At 30.0% G+C, this 16,097-nt stretch overlaps 1 protein-coding gene across 5 annotated transcripts in view; it reads right to left on the reverse strand.

The window, feature by feature from the left end:
- Positions 1-16,097, reverse strand: part of LOC127730379 (serine/threonine-protein kinase DCLK2-like) — a 67,408-nt gene that overhangs the window by 26,378 nt on the left and 24,933 nt on the right. For 2 of the 5 annotated variants that reach the window (XM_052238752.1, XM_052238753.1), the window contains exons 3-4: positions 12,479-12,511; positions 11,130-11,147 (exon numbers count right to left, since the gene is read on the reverse strand). The exons of 1 other annotated variant lie outside the window; for it this stretch is intronic. In XM_052238752.1, the coding sequence (XP_052094712.1) occupies positions 11,130-11,147; positions 12,479-12,511 (51 nt within the window). The remainder of the gene's footprint in view (positions 1-11,129; positions 11,148-12,478; positions 12,512-16,097) is intronic. 2 more of the 5 variants (XM_052238755.1, XM_052238754.1) reach the window with 2 other exon arrangements.

Raw genomic sequence — 16,097 nt, forward strand, 5'->3', positions numbered from 1 at the left:
ATCTTGGACAATACTATACTAATCAACCTCATCTTTCATTATTTTGTAGACCTACAATGCACCGATTTTGGAATCTGACCAAATATAAATATTTTGGAATGCCAAGCTACTCCCAAATGATACCTTTTATAAGGAACAGAATAGGTTTGGTTATACATGAAACACAATCTAAAATTAACTGTGAAATGTAACATAATATGTTTACAGATATTTTCTGATTTAAATCATGCATCAACCTAAGGTAAAGGCATTCCAGTGAAAAAGAGGAAGTAATGATAAGAACTACCATCTTGCCCCTGAAATTGTGGCAAAAGATACAAGTTCTTATATCCGTCCAAAATTCTGTAAATTGTATTGATAGATGGATAGAATGATATTGTCTAGTCCCTTTAGTGGGATATGTAATTTGTAACAACCCTTTAACATCATTAACATGTTATAATTGACTAATAATGACCACTTTCCCTATGATTTTTGGTAAAATCAAGGACAGCCTTCCCTACAAAGATTTGAACAAGACATCTTATGGATAAATGAGTAGGGGTAGGGATTTGGTTTGCAAATGTTTGCACCTGTCCTATGTCAGGAATCTGATTACAGTAGTTGTCGTCTGTTTATGTAGTTCATACATGTTTCTCGTTTCTCATTTTTATATAGATTAGACCATTGGTTTTTCCTTTTGAATGGTTTTACACTAGTAATTTTTTGGGGCCCTTTATAGCTTGCTGTTCTGTGTGAGCCAATGCTTCGTGTTGAAGGCCGTACCTTGACCTATAATGGTTTACTTTTATAAATTGTAACTTGGATGGAGAGTTGTCTCATTGGCACTCATACCACATCTTCCTATATCTATATCTTAATAAAAATATCTCAAAATTGCAGCAAGTTGGCAGGTTTTTTTCTCAGTGAGTTTGGCATCAATTAACATGATATCTTTGGACCATCTGAAGGCTGCTTTTTCATAAGTTTATATTACTTTGAGATATTAAATTCATTCTTCCTCTTTGAACTTTTTTCTACAAGTAAAACTTTTTTTATTTTAAGAAACTGAATCTGCTTTTTAAATGCTGTGTTTTTGTACTGTTTACATAAAAATTATGGCTATTTTGAAATTGTTCCTAAATTGTTATCTTCAGTCCCACATGTATTGACTAAAATGTCTTCAAATGAAAAAATGTCCACTCTAACCCAAAAACATTTCACTTCTTTAACAGAAACACAGGAAAGTTAAAATAAAAATTGCTCCTATTCTTTTTCTCATTTTCATCTTTTTATTATGGATTAATTTCAATATGACAAAGTGTAACTTTATTTGTTCTTACACTTATTACATAGGATACATTCATTCAAATTATTTTTCTAAACACTGTGACTTTGACAATAAAAAGTGTTAAAAAAACATCCATAATTGGATAGTAGTGAATGTTTTTGTAAGTTCTGCATAGTCATATATTGTATCCAATTTCAACATCTTTTAAACATGTTACTGCATGGAAATTAATTTTAAATAGCATAAAAAATCAGCAAGTATTGTTAAAAGGTAAAAAAAAATTTAATTCTGTTTGCAGCTCCACTGATTTTCTTAAAGCAGTTAGAGTTACCTCCCATTAGACATGATTAACATTTACATATTTTATTTTAAACAGAATCCACCTAGAACATGCACATTCTATACTACTGGCCTAACTGGGAGGTCTCTTCTTAGAACTTCTACATTCACCCTTTATTCATGTAATAGAAAACCCTGGTTTAGAATTTAAAATTTAAGTCGATGAAAACTAATGCAACATCTATCTTCAGATTTTGAAATGTTGCTAAACCTCTCTCTTTTCTCCAAGACAATTGTGTAGTTGACCCAGCTGACAAGGTCCATCATATTGTTTTGTATTTAAATCACATGCTTTAAACTGCTTGATAAAGAAATTTGGTTTTATCAAGTGACTTAGCATCACAAACAACACTTACTAAAGAGGAAATCTTGGACAACGGTTGTTCTATTTTATGTTCCATTGAACGTTAACTGGATCCTTCTTTACTCTAATGGAAATTGAAATTGCATATATATCTCTAGTGGCAATGTTTTATTGTGCACTGAATCATCAATCCCCTAAAACTGACATGTTATACTTCAACCAATCAAACCAAACTTCAGAGTAGATTTAAAATTAACTGCTCTGTGGGCAATGTTAATCAAATGTGAATTCAAAAAAAAATCGGTATATGGTGAAGACTTTTCCTTTTTTTTCTACAACTTAATCTTCACGTTAATACACTTTATTTATACAATATCACTCCTAATTAAGTTTCCTCAGATAACTGTTCTGTTAAAAATATATTACATGTGGCTCATGGCAAATTATCCATTGACAGAAAAAAATGGTTTTTGTTGAAATGTTAACAAAAAAAAAAGAAGAAAAAACATACAAATACCTAAAGTTAGAGAGTTTATCAATTACATTTAATAAATTATATATTCCCATAAATCAATATTAGTAAATTATTTATGTATCAATGAAATTATGATATTATATTTGTAGTTTTCTATAACAGTAAAAGGAGCAATGTCATTCTTTAATGCAATTTTTGCTATTTTCTATGTTCTAAAAACTACAAAGTAAAAGCTTAAAAGCAAAAAAATCAGGTATCTTTTCTTTTATGTAAACTTATAACAATGTCACAAGTTATACTTAACTTCAATGAAGGACAAAAATACTGTCAACAGATTCAATACAGTGTCTATACACTCAATATTCAATACTATGATTTATGAATGACAAGTATAAAATTGCAAAGACATGATGGATGGCATTACATATGTTTCATTGTTCAAATAAGTCAAAGAAAGATTATTGTTCAAAAGAAAATATGGAACTATATATAAATGTTTTCATGTACAAATAGATAAAGACTAGATGTAAATGAGTAAATGCCACTGCTACTGAGTCTGAGTGCCAAAGCTGTATTGTACAGTTCACATCTATGATCTATGTGTACAATGTGCCATACTTACATTTTCTACACCAAATATATTTTCTTGTTGTATTTGGAGGATCAGGTTCTATTTCTACCATCTTGATGGTTTTGTTCCGCCATTTGTCACTTGTTTTACTTTTTTCTTGTTGAATTAATTGAACTTTTGAATGAAGTCTTTCGTAAGATACTCTGACAGGATCAACATATGTATTGTCATCAAACAACCACTCTGGTTTGGCAAACATAGACATACCTCTTCCCTTTGATTCAAATTCACAAAAAATCAATATATTTCTTGATACAATCCAACTGATGAGTTAGTTCCCCTTCAACAAATTTTTACTTTGAGCATGCTGACTGGCTAAACAATTTTCATTTAGTGAAAATGAATCTCCCCTAGAACACAATTCCTTGTCATCAATAGATATCGAAATGTTGACTTTTACTGAGATGCCATCCAGAGATATCAAAATATTTATCTCAATCTGAAAACCCATCCACAATGTATAAAATACTCCTATTGTCCAAATCTCTAAAAGTCCGAAAAGTTTTTCAGCAGAATGTCCATACTAACTCCAACTTAATTCATCAATTTTAAAAATTCAAAAATGTATAAGCCATTTGCACACAAAAAGAGGAAAAGTCCGAGAGTTAACATCATAAAAGAGATTTGTTGTCAGGGAAGCTCCTACATCATATTTGATAGAAATACTTTAACTGGAACAACCCACTACTTCACTTCAGCAAATTCATAACAATATAAAATACATTAATTTTATGCAAACCTATCTTTCTCCTTGCATGCTTCACGACATGGAGACAAAAACCTGGACTGAAGAATTCATCATCAGTGCTTCGAACCTTTTGTGAATTATCAAACTGACTGAGAAAATGGAGTCATTAATGTATTTTAAACTGCTTTTATTGTCGTCAATGACCCCTCGGATATTGTAGTTATCATACTACCAATGATATATAGCTAAATATTTTGTTAAACCTATCATAAATTTTACAACTATTAAATGTCAGGCAGAAAAAACATAAAATAGCCCGAAAATTTCATGAGATTTTTCTGTAACTACATTTAGGTCAGATAAAACTAGATCACTAAGACCTCAGTAACATTTTATATATCACTTTTGTCTTTTAAAGGCATAAAAAGTTCTAAAGATGTATCTAGCCAATTTAGTACACAAATTTGAAACTGATTTTTATCAGACAGACTGATATTCTAACTAAGTCATATAATTGTACAATTTAGAACTGTACTTTGGTAGTACTGTTTTCTTCTTACTGTCAGTCAAGTCATCTCCTTAAAACCTAAGTCCTCCCTACACAACCCAACAGAATTTCTTTAGAAACTGAACCCAATAGAAAATTGGTGTTTTTTATATTACTAGTTACTAGTAAAAATAAATGTTAATCTAATTAGAAAACATGCTGCATCCTGTACAATGTGAAGGGAGCATTATACTGAAACCCTATTTGTAGAAGTGACTACAATACCCTTTAACATATACTGCCAGCAGTAAAGATCAACAGAAACTAGATTTACTGATGCAACTTAGCTAGAATCTAAGTCAATATTATCCATTTTGCTTTACATTCTATTCAAGTGAAACATTAGATATAAAGCTTCACTCATTCATTATACACCATAGCCTGTGGCAAAAATGAAAATTTGGACATTGGTTAAAAATGTTACAATTTGGTAATGCTGCAGATTCCAATAATTAAAAACTTTAACAGGAGTAAGTAATAACTAATTAAATAGTAGCAGTATTGTAATAACATTTACCATTAGCCTAAATTATGTGTTTAGGAAGTATTTCAATGCTGTTAATCTTTCTCATAAACTTTTCAACCTTTTATCTCTTAAGATTTGAACCTCTTTTTCCTTTTTCCTTTCTATTTATGTTAGGTATAAGTATATTAAAGAGAGACAACTCTATATCTTAAAACATTGAAGGCCTACATCTTTATAATCTTCACATTTTGTTCCATTCAAATTTGATGATCTTTAAAAAAGATGTTAACAATAAAATCCATAATTCCAGGGTTGTCATAGCCAACATTAATTCATTTAGGTTCATTTCAAATTAAAAGTCAGGAATATTTCAAATTTTGATTACCGGGTACCAAGTTTTTAAAAATTTTGAATTCAGAAAAATACTGTTTGTCCAAAAAGATTTCAGTCACAACCTTCATAACAGTAAATTCACTATGGAATTTAATTTGTCCTTTTTATGCATTTGCATGAAGTTAAGCTCTTCTTTAAATGGTAATACACACAATGGTGATATCTCCGGTAACAATTCCAAAGCTAACTTTATTTACAAAATTTTCCTGATTTACAAAAAATGGTAAAGCAAATTACAGATTTATCTATTTTACTATAGATAGAATGCAATGAAAATATTTGAAGAAGGGAAAATTGATACAGTATATTGTTAATCTTTGCAATAAAGTAGCTAAATATAGATCCAAAATCAATTTCATTCTATTATTGGTGTACTTTAACAAAGATTATTTATTTATTCTTTTCCTACAACATTCTTCATGATGTCTTGTTACTTTCTCCAATGAATTTTTCAATAAAAGTGTTTGTAGAAATAGGATATGCTGAATGTGTAAGTGCATTTCACCCTTAGCTTTGGTGTCTGAGTTCAGCAACTGCCATTTGCTCTGCATTTTTACAGATATGGTACTTATATACTAATGAACAATGCAAAGTAGTATATTCAAAGATTATAAATTTCTAGCTTTTGCCCCCACACCAGAAAATTTAAGCATTTGCCTTTTATTAAAGTTCTGGAAACTTTTCCATTAATCTGACATTTATATATTAATTTTATATAATAGTTATAATAAATAGTATAGATTTACAATAGGTATTCTACCATATAATGTTCATTTATATTTGACGTCACCAAATTTCGATTATCTATAGGATTGACAATTATTTACAGGATTACATAAAATAACACATCTATTACTCACAAAAAAAATCTACTTAGATGAAAAATGTATTAGAGAGTTAAATTACTTTCCTATTCATACGTTTGGAACTTATTTATTTTTTGATCAATTTATAATATAACTGAAAGGTAAACTGACATTAAAACTTCTTTACAAACATTTGAAGTTGACGTACAGCCAGATTTAATCAAACCTTGATTCTTCAACTATATATAATAAATGTCTTCATTATGAGGGATACAATTTCTTGTGAATGTTTTTGAACTCATTGTTAGGCAATGTTTGAGACTAGGTATCTTTTCATTTACGAAAATGGTCAAATCAGGTTCAAATAAGATACTCATTATACTAAAACTATTTACAACAAACACAAATGAAAGTTTATACAAGTAGGATAAGGTCCTTTAAATTTGCTGAAGTCCTGGATATTCCAAATAGTTGCTACTTTCACAAGCTGAAATGTATGAGAGGTACAACAGGCTAAGCTCATAAAATAATACCCATCAACTTGTATTCTGCTTATCAAGCATCATGAGTAGTACATTATTACTGTGTACATTTGAAATATGCTTGTGGCCTAAACTATGCAGTTTTATTCGTTTATTTGGATATCATCCTTGAAATTATATAAAACCCAACGAAATTTTAACTTACAAAGAAAATTACTTTCACATTATTACTTCAAGAAAGGAAAAGTAATCCCCATGAAATTGAATTTAAAGACTAAACCTGGAAATTTTAACCCCACGAAAAATTAACGTTTATACAGAAATTTGAAACTATGTTTGTGACCTTGACCTTGCCGACTTTCCTACCTTATTTGAGACACTGCCTCCAGCTCTGGGGTGAGAAACAATAATAACAGCATTAACACAAAGAAAGCCTTTAAAAGTCAGATACTTATTGCATATACAGAAAATGGGACAGACGATAGAGGGACAGAGTGATTCCTGTATAAAAACCCCTGAAAGACTTGATCTTTTGGTTTTACCAAAAAAAAACACAATTTACTTTGACCTGTTGCTGAACTCTGGATGTCTTTAACTGCCCTTATATGATTTTTAAAGATGCTTGATTGGAAAATGAAAAAAAATATATATACTGCTATTTACTTATCATTGTAAATGGATAGAACCCCACCCTAACTGTAGTGTATATCACTGATAATATTGAAAGTCAACAAATTGTTTGTACAAATCTGGGTATTATCATTCAATTAACTTGATTTAGTCCTTGACTGATGGTCAACTGTAAACAGATCCTAATTGACAGTAAAATTTATACTAGTTGGTCATATTGTAAATTTCAAAGGGACATGTTAAAACACAGTTTTGTTTATTTGTCCCCATACAGGAATCCTTGTATGAGGAATGAAGTGTGTACCTGTATAGATATATTTTTGACCTTTAAGTGTAAGCAAAAGCAGATGAAATAAAACATTCACTTGGCAAATAACAGTTCCTTCAGACTTTAGTTATTTGCTTGATTGACTCAATTCATACAACTTTTGTTTTCCACTAACTCAAGGCTTGAGTTTTTTTTCAGATAGATTATTGTAATATCATTTTTAAAAGACCTTAAATCAACCCTATTTGAACCAGCTTTTTCAAAGGTTAAGTACTCCTCCTGACTTAAAACATCTTACCTACTTACCTCTTTCTACCTCTTTTTTTTGCACTTACTAACCAACAAATATAATATGTGTTTAAAGTTATACTTAACAGAAATTAAATAATGTAGAACAAAAACCATCTATTAATCAACCACAAAAAATCTATTCCATCAACCAAATTGAGAAAATAATAGCATGCAGTTCATCAATTTACTTTTCAATTACATGATTTTACTGAATATCCACAGAAAATTCTAAGATGAACTTTTAAATTATCAACACCAATATACCGTTTATTAAATCTAAAAATAAAGAGCTCAAATTACTAAATGCATACTTTCATTTATTATCTAATTTTCTTTTTTTATGTTCTTTTACAGGCAAGAGAGCAATTATATTTAATTCTGATGAATTGTAATATTAAGGAAAGAATTTACTACTGTGTAACAGGGTGTATTTGGTCATGAATTTGTACTGATTTAATTTTGATCAAGCAGTTTCAGAGAAAATGATAAAAATTGAACAAGTAAACATACATCTATGATGGAAATAATTTACATACCACATTTGTACAAAGAGATCTTAGGAGTGTGGAAAACCTTAATAATTCAGAGGGACAAACATGGATAAATTTTGTGCCAATCTGATTTTGATAGCTCATTCTTATGTTGTGCTGTAACACCACTGTTCCAGGTTAGGAGAGGGTTGAGTGATCACAAACATGTTTAACCCTGCAACATTCTTTATAAAAGATATAAGAAGATGTGGTATGAGTGCCAATGAGACAACTCTCCATCCAAGTCACAATTAGTAAACGTAAACCATTACAGGTCAAAGTACAGCCTTCAAGCCTGACTCCCAAGTTAGGACCCTTTAATTCAGTGGTTGTCATGGGTTGCTGTTTGTCATATTCTATTTTCTCTTTTGAATCGTACAGTGACTTAAGGCTGATTACATCCACATCATTTGGTCTCTAGATTGTTGTCTCTTTGGCAATTACCACATCTCCGTATTCTTATATGGATAAATTTATAGCCTCAACCACTCTATGAAGGGCATCAAAAATATGAAAGATATTGCCACTGGAAAGTGTTTCACTGCCAAATTAAATTTAACTACATGTAGTTACAAATAAAAAAAAAAACATAATATTTTAACCAATGAGGTATCACAACCCTACTGTAATATTAGATTGTATACATTTTAACAAAAAATGTTTCAATGAGGTTTATCCATTCCTGCAATACTTCAAAATATATAAATACAGTGAAAATACTGGTAATTTGTTTAATATATTAAGTCAATTTCCTAAACAAACACTGGATAATTTGAACAAGACCTCAGTACTTGACATCCAAGATCAATGTTTACATTACTTATACTGCAGTGTCACTCGTTCAGGCACAAGCTTAACTATTTAGAAATAAAAGATCACAAACATTTTAACATATAATCTTTGTTTCAATCTTATCACAGGATCCTAACATCTTTAGGGATTAATTGAATTCACTTAAGAAACTAAAGTAATATAAACATAAATACATGTTTCAACTAAAATTAACAAGTTTGCAGTTTCCAAGGATGCTAAAAGATAATGTATAGATGACAATGCCATTGTCTAAGAACACATAGAAAGACAAAAAATAACGCTAACCCCCCTTTATAGAATAAACACTGACCAACATTTGACTGACATATACTCCCTACAATCATTCCATAAACCAAATATAGACATTATCATTGCTTGAAATGGACCTTACCACAAAAAAAAATCAACATTGACCAATGAACTATGAAAATGAGGCTAAATCCCATTTCCTAATACATGAGAAATTAATATGTTAAAAAAAAATATACATAGTATTTTAAAGCAGTTGCTGAACCATGAAAATGAGGTCAAAAACAAAGGTTATATGTCAGATATAAACTTTAGAACATGAGGCAGCTGTATACAAGATATGAAATATCCATCTCTTCCACTGTTTTGGAATATAAAATTTATAGAAAAAGTTAACTACCTCATTTGTGCTGCCAGATATGCATCTCAATGTCTTGCACACTGCAATTTTCAGACGAGACAAAAAAATATATATTTGATTCTTTCATGTAATTATTTCAGAAATATACATTTGATAATGCCTATATCTTTTTTTATATTTCTAATAATACGGTCAAAATAATAATTAAAAAAAAATAATAAGTATCTGCCAACATTTTAATCCAAAAATAGTTTGTATAATTTTCATCTCAACTTTTATTATAACTTCACTCAGTAAATATCAATTATACAAAGAATCTTTTGTCAAGAGATAAAACCTTTATTGCAGAACTTACCTGGAGACACTCATGAAAATAATACTGGTCAAATTGATCAGGTTGTCTCTATTCCCTGTATCTACTAATGAAATATCAGCACCTTAAGGTTGTATTCTATATAACAAAGGTCCTGATCACTATACCAATGACTTGTTATTCTTATGTTTGGTTTCAGACAAGACGGGCTGAATACCACCCCAGACTTGACTAAATACTGACCTTTCCTTTTGACCAGGATACATCCAAAAATTATCATTACTTTTAAATTGTTTAAGATCTGAGCTGACAATTAAAAATTTTAAAATGAGAGGCTTACTAACAAACAAATGGATGAGAAATTTCTAACCATCATGTAAATTCAGCAGGGAAATATTAAATACTATATGAAAAATATAAGTCAAAGTAAATTGTTCATAATAAGATATAATTTGATTTAATCCATGAGACATATCACATTCACTACAAATTGATGAAAAATTATATCTTATGTTTGTGAAAATTTAAACTGCAAATACAACACAAACTGTGTGCATGATTATACAATACTGTCACTAAATGTCCCTATATATGTTTTGTAACAAGTCTTCAATTCTACCAGCAGAATTATAATAAAAGCTCTGAGTGTACTATAAGTACACATTCACTTCTACAGAGTTGAGCATAATGTTACATGCACTGCATGCACTACATAAATCTTGTATGCAATAACTGGTATAGATATTGCAAGACATGAGTGTAGTAATTATTGATCTTCAGGCCATAATAATTTATGTATAATATATTCAGATGAAAGTGTTAGGTTAACAATAACACTATGTAAACAGTGGTCTCTAAGAACTGTAACATCGCATAGCAATTCATTAAGAACTTCAATGTGGTAAAAAGTCTCCTTATTTATATGCACCTTCAATTTAAGGAATACCAATCCAACAGCATGCTTAATTCATGATACTTAAACTAACAGTGGAGCAGTTCAGAGATGATATTCTTTTGAATAGTGATATATAAATAAGGAGATGTCGTATGGTTGCCAATGAGAAAAGGTATCCACCAATGTTCAAATATAGTGAAGTGATATTAATCACAGCTAGTGTCATTTCATAGATGATTCTGCTTCCATAGTGTAATATTGGTTTTAATAAATTGATTGTTAGATGGTTGAAAATTGGTTATATGCTTAAATATAGAAACCTATATATCCCATAATCCTCACACAGGAAGTCAATTTATTCTTTATAGTCATACTTACTTTTTTTACCATTATCCCCTAAAACAATAATGCATATAATGGTTAAATGACAATGAATATTTCATGGCAGAGAAAGTCCAAAATTTCTAGCTGTTTTTAATTCAAATTTTTTTATGAAACATTTTACAGTTTGCAAGATAATTATCATTCTTGCATAAGCCATAGTTGTATTCCCCTTTCATAGGTAACTAGCTATAATTTTTACATATCAACAAAGGGTAGGGAACTTGTGTAAACAGAAGTGTAAACAGAATCTATTCCAGAACACTGAATACATAAGTCATCACTTCCAAATAATCTACATAGCCCTGAAATTACAAAAACTCTAAAGCAGCCAAAGAAAATTTCCATTCAAAGTACGATGTCTCAAAATGAAAAAGTACCACACCCAGATGACAAGCCTTTATCCATTATGAAACTATGAAAAGAAAGATCAGCAGTTGGATGAAATAAGTAAATATAACAGTTACTACAGCAACAAAATTAGAAAAGACTGTATATACTGTTAAATCCAACTGTAACATTTGCATAAATAACAGTAAATGACCTTTTATAGTGCAACTTGTTGTTAAATAATCATATTGGATTTATAATGGAAAAAGTATAAAATCTAGAAAACTTAAAATTACCCTTTTTCATATTATTTTCTATAATGGAGGTTACTGTTGTATGTATAGGTTTTTCAGATGAAACTATGACAATGACACAGAGTTAACTATATACCACCAAGTACTGATATTACATTGCAGTTTGTGTATAAGGAAAGTTTGCAAGGACAGAATATATAAATTCTTAAGCTCCAGGATAAACATGACTGCCAACATTATCAGAATTGATCCTCTACATTGGTTTTAATCAGACTGTCTGTTACAAGTTACATCATACAAATGAATATTAGATTTGATTAAAATGGAGTTATATTGTTAATTACAATCCAAAGACACTCTACACTATTAATATTACTTTTTTTTCAAATACAATGACTTGTCAAAGGCATACTTATATCAAAATAAAAAATATTCTATGCTTAATCTGCTTTCTATCTCATTCTATTTTCTTAAAGAATTTCTCTTACATTAAATTTGTACTTGAACATATTAAAAAGAAATAAATATTACACAGTTTTTAGTTCATTGGAACACTTATCAAAAAAAGATTACTCTAACAAAAAAATATATCACATGAAAAATCATATAACGATCTTTGACAATAAGAGAGGTCAATCCATAGGTTTTACAATCACAGTGCTATATGTTCAGTAATATGTATAAAGCTATTAAACCTAAAGCATCTGACAAGTCATTACAAGGAATACAAAGTCATCAAATGAATTCACAATAAATAATTACCGGCAAGCTGACGACGCCCCTCTGGACGCCCCTCTGGGAATGAAAAGAAATAGAAAGACTACATCAGAATGGGTACAGTTCTCTCATGCATAAGTTATACTATATAGTGATCTATAAAATTATGTGTAACTTTTCAATATGGAGATACAGTGGTTGTTTGACTTAAAATTCATTTTATTTCCATTTCATTTTACTTTACAGAATATTTGCTGTACTTGCATTTCTATCACCAAAGGATAATATAAATTTAACTTTGTTGTACTACCACATTTCATATATCTATATATGAAAATATTAAACTCTGATGAATAATCTATAGGTTACTTCCAAATTAATTAAATTTGCCTTCTGTAAACTCTGATCAGCACATAAACTGAACATAAAGTTTTAGTTGTGTTGTAAATGTGAGAAAAAAAGTCTTGTATTTGAACCATTGCTGGTACAAGTCTGACATATAATGTTTCAACAGAATTTATCCAACTCTTGCATATGCATTATATCAGTAAATTTAAAGTTTCTTTTCTATTAAAGGAGCAGCAAAGACTGTCATATGCATGTATGGTGATGTGGAAATCAATAGTGTGGTTTGCCTTTACTGTATTGTGATAAATAACACATATATATATAGATTCTACCACTGCATCGAGTGTGATACGATATTTATCCACTCAAGACAGTTAAATTTTCATATTTAAAACGCGAGGCTCGTTTTGAAATTTAACTGTTGATAGTGGATAAATATCGTATTACTTGAGATTTGGTGGTGGAATCTGTTTCTCTAATGATTTTCAAACAATACACAGGCAAATTTATTCCTTTTCGAATGATCTGCAAGAAGATGTGTTCTTTCTATGTGACGTCATCAGGCATGGTCGCCTTTTTTCATGCCGTCACAATAGGAAATTCAGAGGAAAGCAAGAAAATTCGACGTCATAATCGGATTTTAACCAATGAAGAACTGAGATCAAACAAACCACACGTTGATTAAAATATTTTTATACAATGGGTGCAGAAAGGGATAAATTGACGAAGAATTAGAGAAATGTTGTTCTATATTGTTTATCATAACATGTATATGTTGCTCTATATTGTTTATCTTAGTTGAAATGTTTTCTTCCTTTTTGGAGATCTTGAATGTCAGCTGCCTAGTGTAATTTGCTGAGGTATCTGATTTTCTGCATATTTCTTTAATATTTTGTTTGTACTATTGAAAAATCATTGCTGGTTGTTAACTTCATAAACTGTACATCAAATGATGAAGCAACATACAAACTAATGTCAAAGAAAAAAAACTGTTGGACTCTGATGTACTGCACAAGTTCATAGGAGGAGTTTGCAATCAGCCATGTGGTGTATATGTTATGAATTGTTCCAATCTTGCTCTCATAATGGGCTGTTCAGGAGGGTCTTCTTTATAGAAGGGGATTCTATTTATTGTTGAAGTCATAAGCTGTGAAATTTCCTATTCTTACATGTTATATCTAATATGTCTTTTTATTGTTATGATATTATCTCAATTTAACTTCTTTTTCCCTCCCTGAAAGATATCAGGGTTTTGTAACATTGTTTAGACAAAACAATAGCTAAATTGCTTTCGATTCCTAATATCATTCTTATGTTTATTCACCATTTTCTTCATCAAATTATATTATTAATGGATCCCCATAAAGAATCTGTTTGCTTACCAAAACATTGTAATTATTGCCTATAACAATAAGTACACAAAGCTTTTAACACTGACAATGTTCTCAACAGAGATATTATCATAATTACAGAATATATAAAGACCAGTTAAAATGATATGTGTGTGAACTGTTGACGTACTAATAAAAAGTTATTATTTAGGTCATAATTGATTTTAACGAGGTTTTAATTATCATAGATTAGTAGTTATATTAAATCTTTTATATGTTTGTTAAAGTAGTTTACTGACTTAAAAATAATGATCTTACAGGAGTAAAAATTCACTAAAATAATCCCAAGGTGTCAATTAAAAGCAAACTTGACAATAAAGTGTAGAAGCTTGCTAAAATAATCCTAAGGCGTCAGAAGGGAACTTCACATGCACTGGAGTATAAACTTACTAAAATAATGTCAAAGTGTCAGAAAGAAATTTCACATTATGAAGAAAATTGCTAAAATAATCATAAGGTAGCAGAAGAAAACTTCAAATAGAGGCGTAGAAACTAAAATAACCCTCAAGTGTCAGAAAAAAACTTCACATATAGACTGATAAATCTATCTTAGATCTGATCAACTGTATCAAGCCAAGGGACAGTACTCATCAGTTTACAACACTTACAAACTTGCTAAAATAATCATACGGAGTCAGAGAGGAACTTCAAATACAAGTGTAGGAACTTGCAAAAAAATCATAAGGGGTCAGACAGGAACTTCAAATACAAGCGTAGGAAATTGCTAAAATAATCATGAGGGGTCAGAGAGGAACTTCAAATACAAGCATAGGAACTTGCTAAAATAATCATAAGGGGTCAGAGAGGAACTTCAAATACAAGCGTAGGAACTTGCTAAAATAATCATAAGGGGTCAGTAAGGAACTTCACATACAAGCATAGGAACTTGCTGAAATAATCATAAGGGGTCAGTAAGGAACTTCACATACAAGCGTAGGAACTTGCTAAAATAATCATAAGGGGTCAGAGAGGAACTTCACATGTAAGACATATCTAAACTTACTTAAAATTCCCTAAGCTGTCAGAAGGTAACTTAATCACATACATATTCAAAACTTGCTAGACCATGGGGTCAAAAGAGAACTTCAGATACAAGCCTAGAAATGTGCTAAAATAATCCAAAGGGGTCAGAGGGGAACTTCACATGCAGGCATAAAAACTTGCTTAAATAACCCTTAGGTGTCAGGAGAGAATTCCATGTATAAACAGTCATTAAAACTTACTAAAATAATACTAAGGTGTCAGAAGGGATCTTCACATTATTTAAAAAGTTTTCAAGCTAATATTTAGTTTCAGACAACAATATGTAGGAACACTTTGCATTTTTTCTCAACTAGGCTTTCAAAAATAATTAAAAGACAAACCATAGGCCACTTAATAGCAGTGCTACAGCATTGGTTACTTAAGAGTCACACACAAAAAGGACATTCAGGGAACATTTATGAAATTTTTTTCATTCTTGAAAACAAGAATTGGAATTTTATTTTTGCCCATGTATTACTTTGAAAAAGGTTCATTTGACGACATAAGATTTTTGTAATATATAATATCTTATCAGGCCTTAAATGACAAAGCCTTTTTAGCAGTGACATAGGACAATATTTCCGATAACTGACATATCTAACATCAATTCTTTCAACAAAACTTTAATACACAATACTAGTTTTACTTCATTAGACAAATTATTGTTTTGTTAATTATCTTTCACACTGTAAAAACTGCATGTTGAAATATATCTATACTGTTTAAATACAATACATTTCAATTGAAGTTAAAAAAAAACAGGAAATGTTCATAAATGAGACCATAAATTATTCAAGACTAAAAATTTCAATTCTTTCACCTTTTATAAAAATGTTCTCAGATTTATTTCCCTTAATCTTCTGAAAAAGTTCAAGGTTTCTGACATGTCAAAGTAGGGAGAC

This window comes from Mytilus californianus, unplaced genomic scaffold (genome assembly GCF_021869535.1).
Source record: "Mytilus californianus isolate M0D057914Y unplaced genomic scaffold, xbMytCali1.0.p SCAF_2, whole genome shotgun sequence".
Classification (NCBI taxonomy): domain Eukaryota; kingdom Metazoa; phylum Mollusca; class Bivalvia; order Mytilida; family Mytilidae; genus Mytilus; species Mytilus californianus.